At 43.4% G+C, this 19684-nt stretch overlaps 1 protein-coding gene across 3 annotated transcripts in view; it reads left to right on the top strand.

The window, feature by feature from the left end:
* The window catches only part of glcci1b (glucocorticoid induced 1b), a 27567-nt gene extending 7991 nt beyond the window's left edge, over positions 1 to 19576 (top strand). For all 3 annotated transcript variants that reach the window (XM_079837889.1, XM_079837888.1, XM_079837887.1), the window contains 6 exons: positions 10168 to 10254; positions 15124 to 15216; positions 15690 to 15827; positions 16825 to 16948; positions 17097 to 17217; positions 18768 to 19576. In XM_079837889.1, coding sequence (XP_079694015.1) covers positions 10168 to 10254; positions 15124 to 15216; positions 15690 to 15827; positions 16825 to 16948; positions 17097 to 17217; positions 18768 to 19038 — 834 coding nt within the window. In that variant the 3' untranslated portion in view covers positions 19039 to 19576. The remainder of the gene's footprint in view (positions 1 to 10167; positions 10255 to 15123; positions 15217 to 15689; positions 15828 to 16824; positions 16949 to 17096; positions 17218 to 18767) is intronic.
* The last annotated feature ends 108 nt before the right edge of the window (positions 19577 to 19684 follow it).

Here is a 19684-nt window from a genome sequence, read left to right as displayed (position 1 = left end):
TATAGGCCAGTAATACCAATGTTGCTTTTTAAAATTTGACTGAGGGCACCAATCAGGATTTCGCCTAGGGCGTCAGGATGGCTAGAAACGGCCCTGTATCATAACATTATTGATACAAGGGCTTTTCTCAGGACTACTTTTTTCATAATTTTAATATATCACAAACACAAAGTGACTTTTTAAGAAAGTGGCAAGTGTCTACACACACACACACACACTGGGGACTCTCCATAGACGTAATAGGGTTTTATACTGTACAAACTGTATATTCTGTCCCGTTACACTAACCCCACCCCTAAACCTACCTGTAATTTAAAAAACGTTCTGCATTTTTACATTTTCAAAAAAACTCATTCTGTATGATTTATAAGCTTGTTTCCTCATGGGGACCTCAATTTAGAGTCCCCGTGGTGACACGAGTTTTCAATTATTTATTTTAGTACCCACTGGGATAGAAAACATGTACACACACTCACACACACACACACACACACACACACACACACACACACACACACACACACACACACTGCCAAAACATTATGATCAGTCTAGAGATGCTCCGATCAGCATTTTTGGGGCCGATCACTGATTACCGATCACCAAGATCATGATCTGCCGATTGCCGATCACAGAATGGCAGGGGAATGGCTATCTTTTATCTTTAATCTTGCAGAGTTTGCACCATTTGTAGAAATGAAACTAACTCTAAATTAACTGAGTCTAGACCTTGAAGAACCACCAAGTGTTTATTTTAGAAAATGAGATAACTTAAGGCTACTGTAGGCCATCTTTCCCAAATAAATGTATATAATAAATGTATATAATTATCTCACCTAAATATTTGATCATGCAGCGCATTTTTGTTTTTAAAAACAATTTTTCAGGTAGGTCTAACATTAGTATTGAGGTAAGAAATACTAAAGACATTTAATAAGAAATCAAATGTAAATTAATATTGGTCTTCCCTGAATAAATTAAATTAGTTTAATCCTTACACTTAAGGTTGCAAAAGTTAGTCATTCAAGAGCAGTGAGTGTCATAAAGGTTCATCAAACAACACAAAACAAAGAGAAACTCAGAGACAGCAGCAGTTTATTCGACTGCTGTCACTTCAAGAGCGAACACGGTTACAGTTACATGCAGTTGCACAAACGTTCACTCGCGAGTCACGACGGGGTTTACGTGCATACTCGTCAAGACGGTAATTTAGTACATACATTTGTGTGTATCTGACCATTTCAGCGCAATTTGTACTCGCAAGCTTTTTGTGAGATGGTGTGTGTGTGTGTGTGTGTGTGTGTGTGTGTGTCCAGACCGTGCGCGCGAGTGCTGAGCGGTTTGAACACTGGCAAGACTTAAAAATAAATGCAAATGATAAACTCTAGTGACGATGCGACACTGCCTCGATTGTGCAAAGTGGCAAATCCTGTGTCAACTGTGCAGCTCAATTTTAGTGCACATGCGATGCGCTGATGTGAAGCCATTTGAGCATTTTGAAAGGGAGAAAGAGAGCGCGCGCACGCAGTGATTCACGCGCGCTGTTTGTGAACTTGCGTCCCACAGAACGTTTTAAAATGACTGCGTAAGTTATTTAATATAGAAATATGAATTGTACCTCACCTTCAGCATTATAATTATTTTACCCGCGCTGGAAAGAGAATGAGACGGTGTCGCTACATATCATGCCCTAGTTCTCACGGCAGGTGCGGGTTTTTTGTGTCGTCAGCTGCGATCGGTTCATGAGATCGGCCTTTTTGGAGACCGTCGATCAATCATCCCAAAGCGATTATCGACCGATCGGTTGCCGATCAATCGGAGCACCCCTAGATCAGTCACAGGTGAATATCGTTGATCACCTCCTAACAAGGCCACATATTAAGGTCTGGGTAAATTAGATGGTTAGCAAACAATCAGTTCTTGTAATCGACGTGTTGGGGAGCAGGAGAAATGAGCAGGAAGAAAGATCTTAGCGACTTTGACATGGGCCAAATTGCTATGGCAAGGCGACTGGGTCAGAGTATCTCTGAAACTGCGAGGCTTGTGGGTGAGCCCGGTCAGCAGTGGTGAGAATTTACCAACAGTGGTCAGAGGAGGGACAAACCACAAACCGCCATTAGAGTGTCGTTGGCTCATCGAGGCAACGAAAGCTATCCTGTCTGGTCTAAGCCAACGGAAGGTCTACTGTGGCACAGGTCGCACAATTTTAATGATGGTAATTGGAGGAATGTGTCACAACACACATGCGTATGGGTCTGCGTAGCCGCTGACCAATCAGAGTGCCTATGATGACCCCTGTACACCATTGAAATGGGAACTTGACCTTGTAGCAGTGGAAGATGGTCGCCTAGTTCATGAGTCCCCTTTTCTTTTACATTACGTGGACAGCCGTGTACGTGTGCGCTGTTTACCAGGGTAAGTGATGGCACCAGGATGCACTGTGGGACAATGACAAGCCGGTGCAAGGAGTGAGATGCTCTTGGCAATGTTCTGCTGCTAAACCCAGGGTCATGGGCGGCCAAGGCTCATTGATGCACGTGGGGAGCGAAGACTGGCCCGTGTGGTCCAATCAAACAGACGAGCTACTGTAGCTCAAATTGCTCAAGAAGTTATTGCTGGTTCTGATAGAAAGGTGTCAGAATACACAGTGCATCGCAGTTTGTTGTGTATGGGGCTGCATAGCCGCAGACCAGTCAGGGTGCCCATGCTGACCCCTGTCAACCGCAGAAAGCACCAACAGTGGCAAAGGGAGCATCAGAACTGGACCACGGTGCAATGGAAGAAGGTGGCCCGGTCTGATGAATCACATTTTCTTTTACATCACGTGGATGGCTGTGTGCGTGTGTGTCGCTTACCTGGGGAACACATGGCACCAGGATGCACTATGGGAAGAAGGCAAGCCGGTGGAGGCAGTGATGCTTTGGGCAATGTTCTGCTGGGAAACCTTGGGTCCTGCCATCCATGTGGATGTTACTTTGACATGTACCACCTACCTAAGCATTGTTGCAGACCATGTACACTCTTTCATGGAAACGGTATTCCCTGGTGGCTGTGGCTCTTTCAGCAGATAATGCACCTGCCACAAAGCAAAAATGGTTCAGGAATGGTTTGAGGAGCACAACGAGTTTGAGGTGTTGACTTGTCCTCCAAATTCCTCAGATCTAAATCTAATCGAGCATCTGTGGGATGTGCTGAACAAACAGGTCCGATCCATGGAGGCCCCACCTCGCAACTTACAGGATTTAAAGGATCTGCTGCTAACATCTTGGTGCCAGATACCACAGCACACCTTCAGGGGTCTAGAGGAGTCCACGCCTTGATGGGTCAGGTCTGTTTTGGCAGCAAAAGGGGGACCAACACAGTATTAGGTCATAATGTTATGCCTGATCGGTATGTATGTGTGTGTATATATGTATATATATATAATTGCGCAATATATATGCGCAATATATATGCGACAGTTCTCTCCTTGAACTGTCACCTTATCGTGGTGGAGAGGTTTGAGTACCCGAATGATCCTGGGAGCTATGTTGTCTGGGGCTATATGCCCCTGGTAGGGTCTCCCAAGGCAGGTCCTTGGTGACGGGCCAGACCAAGAACAGTTCACAAACCCTTATGACCATAATCAGACCAAGGACCGTGACGTCGTCCGGCATGGCGCAGCCGGGGCCCCACCCTGGAGCCAGGCCTGGGGTTGGGGCTCGTATGCAAGCGCCTGGTGGCCGGGCCTCCCCCCATGGGGTCCGGCCGGGCTCAGCCCGAAGGAGTGACGTGGGGCCGCCCTCCTGTGGGCTCACCACCTGCAGGAGGGAGCGTAAGGCTCCGACGACCCGATCTCTGGACATCTGGCTTTAGGGACGTGGAATGTCACCTCGTTGGCGGGGAAGGAGCCTGAGCTTGTGCGGGAGGTCGAGAGGTACCGACTAGAGATAGTCGGGCTCACCTCCATGCACAGCTTGGGCTCTGGAACCACACTTCTCGAGAGAGGCTGGACTCTCTACCACTCTGGAGTTGCCCATGGTGAGAGGCGGAGGGCTGGAGTGGGTTTGCTTATAGCCCCCCAGCTCAGCCGCCATGTGTTGGAGTTCACCCCGGTGAACGAGAGGGTCGCTTCCCTGCGCCTTCGAGTCGGGGATAGGTCTCTCACTGTCGTTTGTGCCTACGGCCCAAATGGCAGTGCGGAGTACCCGGCCCTCTTGGAGTCTCTGGGAGGGGTGCTGGAAAGTGCTCCGACTGGAGACTCCGTCGTTCTACTGGGGGACTTCAACGCCCACGTGGGCAGTGACAGTGACACCTGGAGGGGCGTGATTGGGAGGAACGGCCCCCCTGATCTGAACCCGAGCGGTGTTCTGTTATTGGATTTCTGTGCTAGCCACGGTTTGTCCATAACGAACACCATGTTCAAGCATAAGGGTGTCCCTCAGTGCACGTGGCACCAGGACACCCTAGGCCGGAGGTCGATGATCGACTTTGTGGTCGTGTCATCAGACCTTCGGCCATATCTCTTGGACACTCGGGTGAAGAGAGGGGCGGAGCTGTCAACTGATCACCACCTGGTGGTGAGTTGGATCCGATGGCGGCGGAGGAAGCTGGACAGACCCGGCAGACCCAAACGTACTGTGAGGGTCTGTTGGGAACGTTTGGCCGAGCCCCCTGTCAGAGAGATCTTCAACTCCCACCTCCGGCAGAACTTTGACCGGATCCCGAGGGAGTCTGGAGATATTGAGTCCGAGTGAACCATGTTCTCCACCTCCATTGTCGCTGTGGCCGTAAGGTCTCCGGTGCCTCGAGGCGGCAATCCCCGAACCCGGTGGTGGACACCGGAAGTAAGGGATGCCGTCAAGCTGAAGAAGGAGTCCTATCGGGCCTGGATGGCTTGTGGGACTCCGGAGGCAGCTGACCGGTACCGGCAGGCCAAGCGGACTGCAGCCCGGGTAGTCGTGGAGGCAAAAAAATCGGGCCTGGGAGGAGTTTGGTGAGGCCATGGAGAAAGACTATCGGTCGGCCTCGAAGAGATTCTGGCAAACCGTTCGACGCCTCAGGAGGGGGAGGCAGTGCCCTACCAACACTGTTTACAGTGGAGATGGGCACCTGTTGACCTCAACTGGGGATATCGTCGGGCGGTGGAAGGAATACTTCGAGGATCTCCTCAATCCCACCGACATGCCTTCCGTTGAGGAAGCAGTGGCTGGGGACTCAGAGGTGGACTCGTCCATCACCCGGGCTGAAGTCATCGAGGTGGTTAAAAAGCTCCTCGGTGGCAAGGCACCGGGGTTGGATGAGATCCGCCCTGAGTACCTCAAGTCTCTGGATGTTGTGGGGCTGTCTTGGCTGACACGCCTCTGCAACATCGCATGGCGGTCGGGGACAGTACCTCTGGACTGGCAGACCAGGGTGGTGGTCCCTCTTTTCAAGAAGGGGGACCGGAGAGTGTGTTCCAACTATAGGGGGATCACACTTCTCAGCCTCCCCGGGAAAGTCTATGCCAGGGTACTGGAGAGGAGAATTCGGCCGATAGTGGAACCTCGGATTCAGGAGGAACAGTGTGGTTTTCGTCCCGGTCGTGGAACACTGGACCAGCTCTATACCTTTTCCAGGGTGCTGGGGGGTTCATGGGAGTTTGCCCAACCAGTCCACATGTGTTTTGTGGATTTGGAGAAGGCATTCGACTGTGTTCCTCGTGGCATCCTGTGGAGGGTGCTCTGGGAGTAAGTCAGACTTGTTCCCGGTGCATGTTAGACTCCGGCAGGGCTGCCCTTTGTCACCGGTTCTGTTCATAATTTTTATGGACAGAATTTCTAGGCGCAGCCAAGGGCCGGAGAGTGTCCGGTTTGGGAACCACACGATTTCATCACTGCTTTTTGCAGATGATGTTGTCGTGTTGGCTTCCTCGAACCAGGACCTTCAGCGTGCACTGGGACGGTTTGCGGCCGAGTGTGAAGCGGCTGGGATGAGAATCAGCACCTCCAAGTCCGAGGCCATGGTTCTCAGTCGGAAAAGGGTGGCTTGCCCGCTTCAAGTGGGTGGAGAGTTCCTGTCTCAAGTGGAGGAGTTCAGGTATCTTGGGGTCTTGTTCACGAGTGAGGGAAGGATGGAACGGGAGATTGACAGACAGATCGGTGCAGCTTCTGCAGTAATGCGGTCGATGTACCGGTCTGTCGTGGTGAAGAAGGAGCTGAGCTGCAAGGCAAAGCTCTCGATTTACTGGTCAATCTACGTTCCTACCCTCACCTATGGTCATGAGCTGTGGGTCATGACCGAAAGGACAAGATCCCGGATACAGGCGGCCGAAATGAGCTTTCTCCGTAGGGTGGCTGGGCGTTCCCTTAGAGATAGGGTGAGGAGCTCGGTCACTCGGGAGGAACTCGGAGTAGAGCCGCTGCTCCTCCACATCGAGAGGGACCAGCTGAGGTGGCTCGGGCATCTATTTCGGATGCCTCCTGGACGCCTTCCCAGGGAGGTGTTCCAGGCACGTCCCACCGGGAGGAGGCCCCGGGGAAGACCTAGGACACGCTGGAGGGACTATGTCTCTCGGCTGGCCTGGGAACGCCTCGGGGTTCCCCCGGAAGAGCTAGAGGAAGTGGCTAGGGAGAGGGAAGTCTGGGCGTCTCTGCTTAGACTGTTGCCCCCGCGACCCGGCCCCGGATAAGCGGAAGATGATGGAAGATGATGGATGGATGGATGGATGGATATGCGCAATTTCAGTACATTCAATCTTTGGCATTAAATAATGGAAAAAGATTTAAAAAAAATGTAATGTCACTTTAAATTTGCACCAGACATTTTTAAAAAAAATTTTCATCAATAAATAATTCACAAAAAAGCCTGTTCACTCCTAGATCTATAACTATAAAGATAAATATAACTATATTAGTGTCCACACCAGCGCAAGATATCAGCTTTCTGTTTTACACTGGTGCACACTGCAGTTTTGTCATCTGTCGCTTTATAAATGCCTGCTCTGAAAGCAAGATGGATTCTGATTGGCTGTCAATGTTTTTATCGTTCATCAGCTGTAGAAAAAAAAATGTTCTGAAAGTGATTCCAGCGATATCGTTTCTCGGTGCCGTTGTCGTTACAGTTGTGGTGTGGACTCGAGGTTTTTGAAACGATTTTTAGAACTAAATCTTTGTTATAATTTGTAGTTATCGTCCTTGTTGTGCACAGGCCTTAAAACCAGAAATGTCTATTAAGGAAGTAAATTAGATTTTTTTTTTTTTACTAAGTGTCCAGATACCTCTTAGAGCCAATGGTTTTGCTCGTTAGTTGTGCTGTTTTTTGAATGGTCGATGTGGTCATCTGTGTGTAACAAGGTTTGTTCTTACTCTGTTTTGTTTCCTTTATTCATTAGTATCATGAAGTCTTTGAGTGCTCAGTGGTTTAGCTCCGCTCAGACCCCTCGCCTCCCCGAAAACAAAACCGTCACAAAGGCCGATGAGTCGTGGCAGTCTGTCGCCATAGAAAGTTCTCTCTGGCGTTGTGTGGAGTGAATTCTTTCCGGAGGTGCAGCAGTTTGCACCTGTCGCTCTGTGTGTGCATGTGTGTATTTGTGTGTAGGTGTGTGCACAGGCTACCTAAGGGTTGAGAGCACATGTCTGTGTGTCTCTGCACCACCTGGCGCTCTCCGACAGCTCTTTGTGTGCCTGCGCTGAGCTGCCTGCAGTGAGATCCATACATATGCTAATGCCTGATCCGGCTCGCGGAGGCCTCGCGCTCCCGGAGCAGCAGAGAATGTCAGAATCATCCCATTTCTCCCAACATCTCTCTTCACGCCGCAGAACCATGCGGAGGCTCTTTGTTGACAGTAGCAGCTTTTACCATTGTTTAAAGCGCTTGGTGAATTAATGATTAGTGTTTAAAAACTTCTCGTGGACTGTTTTCTTGGTCAACATGAAATCAGACTTGACCCTGTTTGCTTCCTGAAATGGATCATTCACCCAAAAAATTAAGATTCTGTCATCGACTCGCCCTCCCTTTGTGACAAAGAAATATGCTTAAATGTATTGAATGTTCATTTGCAGTGTACTTTCAATTTTAAAAGTATATATATTTAAAATATATACTTCTAGATAACTTCACGACTGTTTCTTAATACACTTAAGTACATTTTTAAAAAGTGCACTAAAAATACATATTAAATCATTTTCAATAAACTTTTTGTCATGGTTTATAGAAGTAGGCTTATTTTTATATGTTGACTATCATACTAAAGCACATGTAAAGTACTTGGTTATAATTTTAACTGTAGTGTTAATTGATATTACATTTAAAGTTAATATATTTTAAATCTATCTGCAGCTTCATCATTACAAATATATTTAAATGCATTGTATACAAGTTTGTTAGTTGACCATAAATTCTTGTACATTCAGCAGTACACTTTAACCATATATTTCAAAGACAATAAAAGTAATTAAAAAGTAATTAAAGGTGCACTATGCAACTTTTCCGTCCGTTAGAGGTCACCTATTCAAAACAAAGGCGTTGCTTGATGATGCCACGTTTGAGCGCAGAATCTTGGGACATGTGGTCTTGGGACACGCGTCACCGTGTGTCACTCCCAGATAATAGAAAATGGGCAAAGAGGCAGGATGTGGGTGGAGCTTAAGTGACGCGATGACTAACAGACAGCAGATAAATGGCTATCCACCTGTCACTCAAAGTGGCCACGCCCTTAATTATGCAGAACTTTAAGGCTTTATATAATGTAAACGAATGAGTTATAAAAAAATTCACCCCCTCACAGTTGTCATAAAGGGCAAAATTAGATATATAGACCAAAACCACAATTTGTACCAGACTGTAAACATGTTTTATTCTGCTGTAAAGTTGGGCATTTTAACATGGGGCTCAAAGAGATTCTGCTCCCTTCTGGAGCCTGTCACTAGTGGCCAGTCGATGAATTGCAGTTTAAGTCACTTCCGTATTGGTTTCAAGAGAAACTGCGGGAGGTTGCCGCTTGGATAGGATTTGGGCAGAAATCATGTTCATGGATATGATTAGTAACATTACTGTAGTATGAAGCAGAGCAGGACCGAGTGTTGTGGCGCTGAACGAGGTTGCTGGAGTGCCTCGCGAGCTGCGGGACTTTTATTATGCCACAGTTGCCAGCGCAATTTCCGCTTTTCCGGTCATGTGTATGAGGTAACGCAGCTCTGTTTATCATATTAGATACATCTGATGTTGTGACGTTACTCTGTGTGTTCACTCGGCGGCTGCTATGACACTTGTTGCACACTGCAGGAAGAGTTAAGCATTTATGCAGAAAAAAAAACAGGAACCGAGGGTAATGCAGATATGACACCATCAACAGGCGACTCCCTCACACGTCCCGGTTCCTTGGGTAAAATAGCAATTTTCTCACAATTTACAAATAATTGGAAACGTTTGGGATATTGTAAGTACTCAACTGAACAAAATATATAACACTGGCCTAGTGGTTTTTGGATATTTCACTGCAAAAATGTTACATAGTGCAGCTTTAAGTCCTACTTAAGCACTCTTAAGTTCAACTAATTGCATTTAATATAAATTTAAGCCATTATAGATTTTCATTCAATTGAACATAACATGCAATTAATTGTCTGAAAGCATTACATTCAGTTCACGTTGAAATATATTATTCAAGTATATTATTTCCATTAAGCCACAGTCATTCCAAACCAGTATGACTTGCTTGCTTCTGTTTTTTTTGTCCATAATGTGAACGTCAATGGGGTCCAATGTTGTTTTCGGGCCCCATTTACTTTTATTAAACTGTTGAAACATTCATAAATATTCCTTCACTCTTCACCTTACCTTTCCCAGACTTCCTAAGAAGATTATTAGCTGTCACCACAAAACAAAACGCATTCAAGACCAGACAAGTTCAAGTCATAACACGACACGTGCAGGTTGATTTCAAAATGAGTATCTGGGAAAAGATACACTTATTTGTGGTGCTTGTTGTCCATCTTTTATGGCTGTTTGTTTGTTGATCTTTTTGTTGAGGTTTTGGTCAAAGCGGCACATATGCTGATTGCCAACCACAAACATCCTGTTGTTGATTTATGAAAAATTTACATATCTAGGTCACATGATTTCAAGATTATATTCTGTATGTGACCATACGTTAAAGTCAGCATGATTTAGTCATGGTTGAACATGTTTTAACCATGTTTATTGCAGACGCCTGGATTTTGGACGGAGGATGGAGGAGAGGTTAACGTACACAAGCGCTCGGCATCGTGGAGCAGCGCTGACCATCTCATAGAGGTATGCATGAAAATACTTACACAAGACCGTTTTTACTCTTGAGAAATGCCTTTCAGGGTGTGTTCACACTTGGCATGTTTCGTTTGATTAAAATGAACTCTGCTCTGTTAGTCTGGTTCTTTTGAATAAGGAAACGCTGCCATCTGAACTCTCTGGTGCGCAACAAACAAGCCGACTAAGGGTGTGTTCACACCTGTAAGCGGACCAAGACTAAATGTTGTTTTTTTTACTTTTTTTAACTAGAGTTCACATTGGCATTTTAACACCAAACCTAAAGATACTGAACCTAAAGGCATAGGTATATGTTTACAACCAGCTTTTATGACTTGTATTTCGTGACGGAATTTACAGAAAATCCAAAACAATGCTGTGTGCTGGGCTAAATGTGCTCGTTGTATGTGCGTTGCCTACATATGATGGTATTTTGACCAGATGAGAACTAGTGAAGACCTTATACAATGTGTAAAGGAGTCTAAACAACTGCAGGAATCCCTCTGTCACACACAAACGAAGATCTGCTGCGGGGAGACACGGTTCTGATGCCTATACCAAACTGTGATGGGCAACATCACAACTATGATGAGAAAAACAGGTTTGCTTGAGGATTCTGTGCTTTTTAGGGTCACATCTTCTGACATGTCCTGTTTTTGGTCTTTTTACGTGTCTGTGGTCTGTGTTGCGTTCATATTTCAGTCAAACCGCACCAGAGTTGGTTTGGAAGCAGAGCGAGACCCATCTTTCTCGGTCCACTTGTTTGGTGCACACCAGAGTTCAGATGGCAGTGTTCACACTTATTCAAATGAACCGCACCAAGAAGCAATCGCACCAGGGTTTGTTTTAAAGGGTTAGTTCACCCAAAAATGAAAATTGTCATTAATTACTTACCCTCATGTCGTTGGACACCCGTAAGACCTCCGTTCATCTTCGGAACACAAATGAAGATATTTTAGTTGAAATCTGATGGCTCTGAAAGGCCTCCATTGGCTCAATGGCACGGTTCACTCTCAAGACCCTTAAAAGGTACTAAAGACGTCGTTACAAAGTCCATCTCACTACAGTGGTTCTAAAATAACTTTATGAATCGGCGAGAATAGTTTTTGTGCGCAAAAAACCCTAAATAACGACTTGCATAGTGATGACGATTTCAAAACACGGCCTCATGAAGCTTCGAAGCGTTATGAATCAGTGAGTCAAATCAGCAGTTTGGATCGCCAAATTTCAGCAGTTTGGCGGTTTGACATGCGATCCGAATCATCATTTGGCTTATTGATTCATAACGCTTCGAAGCTTCATGATGCCGTGTTTTGAAATCGTCATCACTATGTAAGTCGTTATTTAGGGTTTTTTTGCGCACAAAAACTATTCTCGCCGATTCATAAAGTTATTTTAGAACCACTGTAGTGAGATGGACTTTGTAATGACGTCTTTAGTACCTTTTAAGGGTTTTGAGAGTGAACCGTGCATTGTGCCAATGGAGGTCTTTCAGAGCCATCAGATTTCAACTAAAATATCTTCATTTGTGTTCCGAAGACAAACGGAGGTCTAACGGGTGTCGAACGACATGAGGGTAAGTAATTAATGACAGAATTTTCATTTTTGGGTGAACTAACCCTTTAATCGAAACAAACATGCCAAGTGTGAAAGCAACATATAAACGCAACACGGACCAAAGACATCTAAACGAACCAAAAAAACAGGCTGTAATGTCACAAAATGTGACGCTGAGAAGGGCAGAATGCTCAAGCACACCTGTTTTTCTCATCATAGTCGAGATGTTGCCCATCACAGTTCGGTACAGGCATCAGAACCGCGTCTCCTCGCAGCCGATCTTCGTTTGTGTGTGACGGAGGGATTCCTGACGCTTTTTTGACTCCTTTACACATTGTATAAACTCTCAGCTGGTAAAAATACCATCATACTCTATGGGCCTCATTCATGAAACGTTCGTAAATATATGAGCAAATTATGAGTAATTTGCGAGTAAAATGGACCTTTTACGAAAACTCTCCTCCAGATTCACAAATGCTTCGTATACCACGGATTCGGTAGTTAAACGTGTTTTATAAAATATTAATGAATTCCTAACATTCGTAAATAGGACGCGCTCCAGGTTTAATGGAGTAAATGCTAAAGAGACTAATTGGACATATGCCTGGCAATAAATTTTAAATTATCATGTATCCATCAAAGCATTTTTTAGCCAGCTAAAAAACGCCTGGTGCTCTTCTGAAAACGGCCAGCTGGTGGCGCTTGAAAGCGTTTTGCAAGGGCAGCGTTTTTCCATCTGAGATACTTTGATTGCTATGCATATGATACTAGTAACACATTACTGCCATGGATATTCTGTATCTCATTTTGAAGAATATTACTGAATATAAAAATGCAGTAAAAAGCAGTATTATTTTCTCCATTATTGTTGTTCAGTCAGTGTACAAGTGGGATGATTGGTCGGTGTAGTTTTTGTCCCACCCCTCCTCCACTGTGATTGGACGGCCGCGTAAAAAGAGACAGTGACGAGCCATTACCCAACGTTGAACAGTAAAAATAAAATTTAAAAAAAGACGGGGCAAATCAACTCTTGAAATATTATTATGGTACATAGTGCATCAAAATGCAATGTCATCAGTTTGCCTAAATTAGAACATAGAACGCACCATTTACACGTGGTAGGGAGCAGGTGTACATTTCTTTCTTACCAACTAACATTTTGAAAATACGAACATTTTCGTGAATCCGAAAATTTACGTCAGAGCAGCTTTACGAACAATTTACACACACATTCGTTCTGCTCGTGTTTCATGAATGAGGCCCAATGTACGCACAACATACTCTATGTACGTGCATTAATCCCAGCACACAGCATTGTTTTGGATGTTTGGACCAAAATTTTCTGTTTTGGTCCAGATCAAAAGAACCAAACTACACATGTGAACACCCTAAATCAGTGGTCAGGAATCACACATGGCTCTTTGAGAAAAATCATGTGGCTCGCCAGGCTTCTCACCCTTCACCAGCATATGATCATTAAAACTTAGACACATCACTAGAGATCAGTTTCCTGCAGAAAACACAGTCAATCTCAACTTGTTGTTCAGCCTACTGAAGTTAATGAAAAGTCAATTTACAATAATATTTCAAATTGTTCTGACCAATTTGCGTATGCAATGCTGTGATTTGCAGAGAGTTTGGTTGTGAGTCCCGAAGATTCACAGGTGTGTGTTTGGGGATAGAATGTTGTTGTCACTCGCATAAACTGTGTGAATTCAACCATAGGAGTCAAATACAGAACATAGTAACCTCTGTGTTATGATGGGTGGTAGTGTGTTTATAGACATTCTTTGGGTGTATAATTGGCCTCTTTTCCCATGATTATGGGAAATAAAAAACTTACCCACACATTGTGTCTTGACATGCCAGTATTGGCTCTCGTGCACTTGCAAAGTCAGTTTAGAAATCCCGAGATGTGGCAACATAACAAACATCTATTCAGACAGCTCAATTAGCAATGAAACCTGTGTAGTTCATTATATATATATTATATAGGACCCACTTTATATTATTACTAACATTTAAATTAATCATTTGATACAATGCACTTGTTGTGTACATACATGTTTTTACAGTGTACTTACATTTGAAAAAATACCTGCATGTACTTAGATCTGTAATTAAATTTTGTAATTACATTTTTAATTGCACTGTTGACACTTCCCTTACACCTAACCTACCCTTAAACTTACCCATGCCACCACACCTGTCCCTAACTTTACCCGTGTTTTGCAATACAATGTACTTTATATTTTGATGTAAGTACATAGTAGTTAAAGGGTTAGTTCACCCAAAAATGAAAATTAGCCCATGATTTACTCACCCTCAAGTCATCCTAGGTGTATATGACATTCTTCGTTCAGACGCATACAATTGGAGTTATATTTAAAAATGTCCTGGCTCTACCAAGCTTTATAATGGCAGAGAATGGCTGTTTCGTTTTTGAAGTCCATAAAAGTGCATCTATCCATCATATAACTGCTCCACACGGCTCCGGGGGGTTAATAAAGGCCTTCTGATGCGAAGTGGCACATTGTGTAAGAAAAATATCCATATTTAAAACTTTATAGACTAAAATAAGTAGCTTCTGACGGGCAGTGGTACACAGCTAGACCTATGGCGAAAGAGTAACCCCTGGCGCGACGTATAGGAGCAGTGTAAGCTTTGACGCCTCTCGTGGATAGTGCTGGGCAACAAACTCAAGCCCCTCTTCTCTTATATGGAAATCCTCCTTTAAAAATTCTCATTTGGACTTCTAATTCATGACCAGTGTTTTGTTTTGCTCTATCCTCTGCTCTTCTGCGTTTGTCAATACGCATGCGTCAAGGGTACAAGGGTCAAGGGTTACTCTTTTAGCGTCGACATGCGTACAGCTGACTTCACTGAGTTATTTTAGTCTATAAAGTTTTAAATATGGATATTTTTCTTACACAAATGCGTAACTTCGCATCAGAAGGCCTTTATTAACCCCCCCCCCCCCCTGTGTGGAGCAGTTATATGATGGATAGATGCACTTTTATGGATTTCAAAAACTTTCAAAAACCATTATAAAGCTTTGAAAAACCAGGACATTTTTAATATATCTCCGATTTTATTTGTCTGAAAGAAGATAGTCATATGTATATATATATTATATATGTATGTATGTATGTACGTACCTATACATATACATATACATATACATACACATACTGGTAGTTAGTTGTCGCGCATGTCATCTAGTATTGAATATTCGTCTGGTGTAGGGCTGTATGGCATGAGCTCAGATTTTGCGTCACCGATTATTCTTTCCTTCCTAATGATAAGTTTGTGATTTTCTAGATTGCTAAACTCCGCCAGCAGCTCCAGCGCAGTTTGCAGGGAAGTTGCCGTATCAAGGACAAAGAAGAAGTGACGCAGCTGAACCAGGTCCAGGTACTGTAGATCAAGACTATAGAGAGTAGTGCTTGCTTCTCTGCCTTTTTAGAGCTTTATTTATTACCCATAACCTTTTAAGCAAATTTGGGATTTTATCATCAGAATGTTGGGCTCTTTTAACTTTTGAACGGTAGTGGAAATAAATACACAGAAAGTTTGGGGGTGTTTTGTCCTTGATATATATATATATATATATATATATATATATATATATATAGTGAAATATAACAATTTAAAATAACTTTTTCAAAAAATATTTTTAGTGAAACCGATAATTTTTTTTTACTTCTTACCTTTTTTTTTACTAGCTATTGTACTATTACTTATTTGTATCTTTTACATTTTGGAGTGAAATTTTATAGTCCATTTTTTTGTGAGATGAACCAATATTTATATGGGCAATTTCAGACATTAATCAGGTTACTAGTCTATTTTGTCTCTTTAATGAAGATGCACTTTTTGTTTTTCAGCCAAAGCGAGTCTCTGCATCCTCATCTAATATGGTCCACTCAAGACCCCTCATATGTAGAATGCCAAGCTATAGTGACTGTATTAACCAGGAGCTGGAGAGCGTCTTCATCTGTGAGGACTGGGGGAGGGAGGAGGAGGTACAAAAACACACACACACACACACACACACACACACACACACACACACACACACACACACACACACACACACACACACACACACACACACACACACACGTTTGTTTTTGTGAAATGTGAGGACATTCCATAGGCGTAATGGTTTTTATACCGTACAAACCGTATTTTCTATCCCCTTACACTGCCCCTGCCCCTAAACCTAGCCCTCACAGGAGACTGTGCAGTTCACTTTCTGTGAAAAAAACCTTGTTCTGTGTGATTTATAAGCATTTTGAAAAGTGAGGACATGGGTAACGTCCTCATATTTCACCCTCTTTTTGTAATACATATGTCATACCCATGTCATTATACACATTTGTGTCCTGATATTTCACAAAAACACACACACACACACACACACACACACACACACACACACACACACACACCTTTGTGAGGGCATTCATTGACAATGTAATCTCTAGCTCTTTACCCTAACCCTACCCATCTCAACTAAGTGCCTAAGTCGAACCCTTACCCTAAACCTACCCTTAACCTAATTATAACCTTATCCCTAAAACCAAGTTTTGACCCGCAAACAGGCCTTTAAAGGAGTCGCAGAAAGTGAGGACCGGCCAAAAAGTCTTCACTTTACTCTCTTTGTCCTCACTCCCATGGTCTAAAACTCAAACTGGTCCTCACAAAGAAAATTGTACAAATACATGCGCACACACACACACACACATTCTTGAACATGTGTTTTACGGGTGTTCTCCATAGACATAATGATTTTTATACTGTACAAACTGTATATTCTCTCCCCCTACACTAACCCTACTCCTAAACCTACCATCACACAAAACTTTCTTGAATTTAAAAAAAGAAACACAGTTTACTGTTTTTTTTGTGCTATTAGGTTTGTTTGTCCTCATAAACCACATATACTTGAACATACATACGCACATCAGTGAAACATTTCAACTTTGTAATTATAGCGTGTTTATTCTCGTGTTTCAGGCTTTGGAGGTGCGAGACGGTGGCCGTGCACCTGTGCCTCCTCTTCATCACGCTCACAGCACTGAGACGCAGATCTCCTGCAGTCCCTGTTACTGCTGCTCTCCTACTGCAGACTCTGAGAAAGGTAGAGCACTCAGTACTCATTCAGTACTATGGCATATATCAAACCACCATGTTATTGCCATCTGATACCATCACTGTGCTGTGGTACTTCCACAGTATTTTATAAGGGAAGGTTTGCTGAAATAAACAGCGTTGTTTTGTCCTTTTAGATTACAGGAACGGTTCACCTCTGCCTCAGTTTTCCAGCTCTCCCAAACCCAACAACAGTTACACGTTTAAACGCGAGCCTCCCGAGGGCTGCGAGAAGGTTAAAGTGTTTGAAGATCTCATGTAAGTACCTTTGCACTACTGTGGATTCTCATAAAATGCTTTTTTTAAACTGTATTGTTGTACACACCCAGAGAGCATGCTTTGGTTTTTGTGGTTTATGGTACAAGGTTTTTCTTGGCGTTTGCTTGTCTGATCTGAGCATAACTACACCATTTTATGACATATGCTACTTCCACCCCGGGTCCCTGTATGAAATGCTAATGTGCAATGTTTGCATATACATGTAAATAAATAAATATATATATATATATATTACATCAAGATTTGTTGTGATGTATATTATATGAATGTTATTTATATTTGCATATACACAGTATATAAATCAATTTATTTGTAAATAAACTGATTTATATATGAATAAAAAAATATATATATAAATACACATACTGAAGAAAATTATAAAAGCAACACTTTTGTTTTTGCCCTCATTTTTCATGAGCTGAACTCAAAGATCTAAGACTTTTTCTGTGTACACAAAAGGCCTATTTCTCTCAAATATTGTTCACAAATCTGTGTTAGTGAGCACTTCTCCTTTGCCGAGATAATCCATCCACCTCACAGGTGTGGCATATCAAGATGCTGATTAGACAGCATGATTAATGCAGGTGTGCCTTAAGGCCTGTTCACACCGGGGCGTTTTTTGCGCGCGTTTATCGCCGACGTTGAACGCCTCGTGACTAAAGCGCGCCAATGTGAGTGTGCACACCGACACGCAAAACGGCAGGCGTAAAAGCGTCATTTAAAAAATAAAAAAAAACTAGGGTTCATTTTTTAGTTTTGACGTGGCGCGTTAAAAACTGTCCGACCAATGAGATCGGTGCTTTTGTTCACGTGCCTGGAGCTGCTGAAGTTACAGTAAAAGATGACTTGGTGGCGCTCAAGCATAAAACGGCCTTGCCGAGCACACAGATACGACGAAGAAGTACACATACAAAGAAGAAGATGAGGTGCTAATGCTGCTTGCCAATTAGGAAAAAAGTGTGTGAATTGGTTTTGCAAGCACGTAAATACTGTCTCTCTTCTTCTTCTGTGTGACAAGCGAGTGTCAGAAGTGTAAAGTGGCGCCGCACCACCTTGTGCACCGGGAGTGCCATCTACTGAATTTGCACGTTCACTCTGCAAATAGCCAGTGAAAATTGATTGTGTGTGAACACTCAGTACGTGCCGAAAAACGCTGGCATGCACGATATTCGTCCCGGCGTGTACAGGCCTTTAGGCTGGCCACAATAAAATGTGCAGTTTTACTCTATTGGGGGGTCCCGGGGGGTCCAAAAAAAAAAGTCAATACCTGGTGCAACCACCATTTGCCTCACGCAGTGCAACTCCTTCGCATAGAGTTGATCAGGTGGTTGATTGTGGCCTGTGGAATGTTGGTCCACTCCTCTTCAATGGCTGTGTGAAGTTGCTGGATATATATATATATATAAATAATCAGTGTGTGTACACACACAAAACTTATTTTAATGGCCACCGACCTTATCATTTGCCTATTCTCTGACTTCATTATTATTGATTTTCTGATATAATTGATTTTTTTTTTTATCTTGTAGCACTTGTAGGACACAAGGCTTTCCCGTCTTTTCCTGCCCCGACAGAAACAAGGTGAACTTCACTCCAAGCGGCTCTGCCTTCTGTCCTGTAAAGCTGCTGTGTTCGTCCCTATTCCCATCAGATGCTGCTGCTCAACCCAGTCCGCTGGATAATCAAACTTCAAGACAGACGTCTGGCCCATTTACAGAGGCCACCGTGCAAAACAGCTTCCCCCTGCGGCCCGTGCCCTCTGAACGCTGCAGTATTAGGAAATGCCTGCTGCTCAGTTAGCCAATCAGAGCTCAGATCTGAAACCACTGTCTGACTCTACGTCGTAGGAAATGTTGTACTTGCTAATGGTTGTACAAAAGGAGCATTATGTTGTAATGAACTTTGTCTTGCAGTTTCATGTAATTCTGCAGGAATGCACAAATCTTAATCTTACAGCACATCCTACTAACCAGGAAAATCACATTAGATATGACAGTATTTAGCTGTACTCCAACAGCCAAAAATGTTCTTTCATGCCTTAACACAGCTCAGGTTTAGCTTCCATTAGGGCTGGATGGTAGAACTAATTATATCTTAATATTATGTTTCAGTCTTTTGATGATATATTATTTCACCCCAACAGTCTTTGTACTGCTAGCAAGATAATTGCAAATATATTGTCCATATTCAAAATACTGCCCAGCCCTAACATCCATACTTCCCTCTTGAGTAATAATGGTTGTCATTTTAGCATCTTCCTCTTTTATTCATGTGACACTGTAATGGTGTATAAATATAACTGCTGGATGCTCACATTAAAGTGACATTTATAAAGTATAATATTTGTGTGTATTTCCATGTGTTTTACTTCAATTATGTGCGTCCTATATTTTTTGGTTGAATTGGGAATTCAGGAATTTATATAAGTGCTATCTATCCATCCATC

Source organism: Gobio gobio, assembly GCF_949357685.1.
Source record: "Gobio gobio genome assembly, chromosome: 15".
NCBI lineage: Eukaryota > Metazoa > Chordata > Actinopteri > Cypriniformes > Gobionidae > Gobio > Gobio gobio.
Note: the sequence above shows the minus strand (reverse complement) of the source record. Positions and strands in the feature narration are given on the sequence as shown.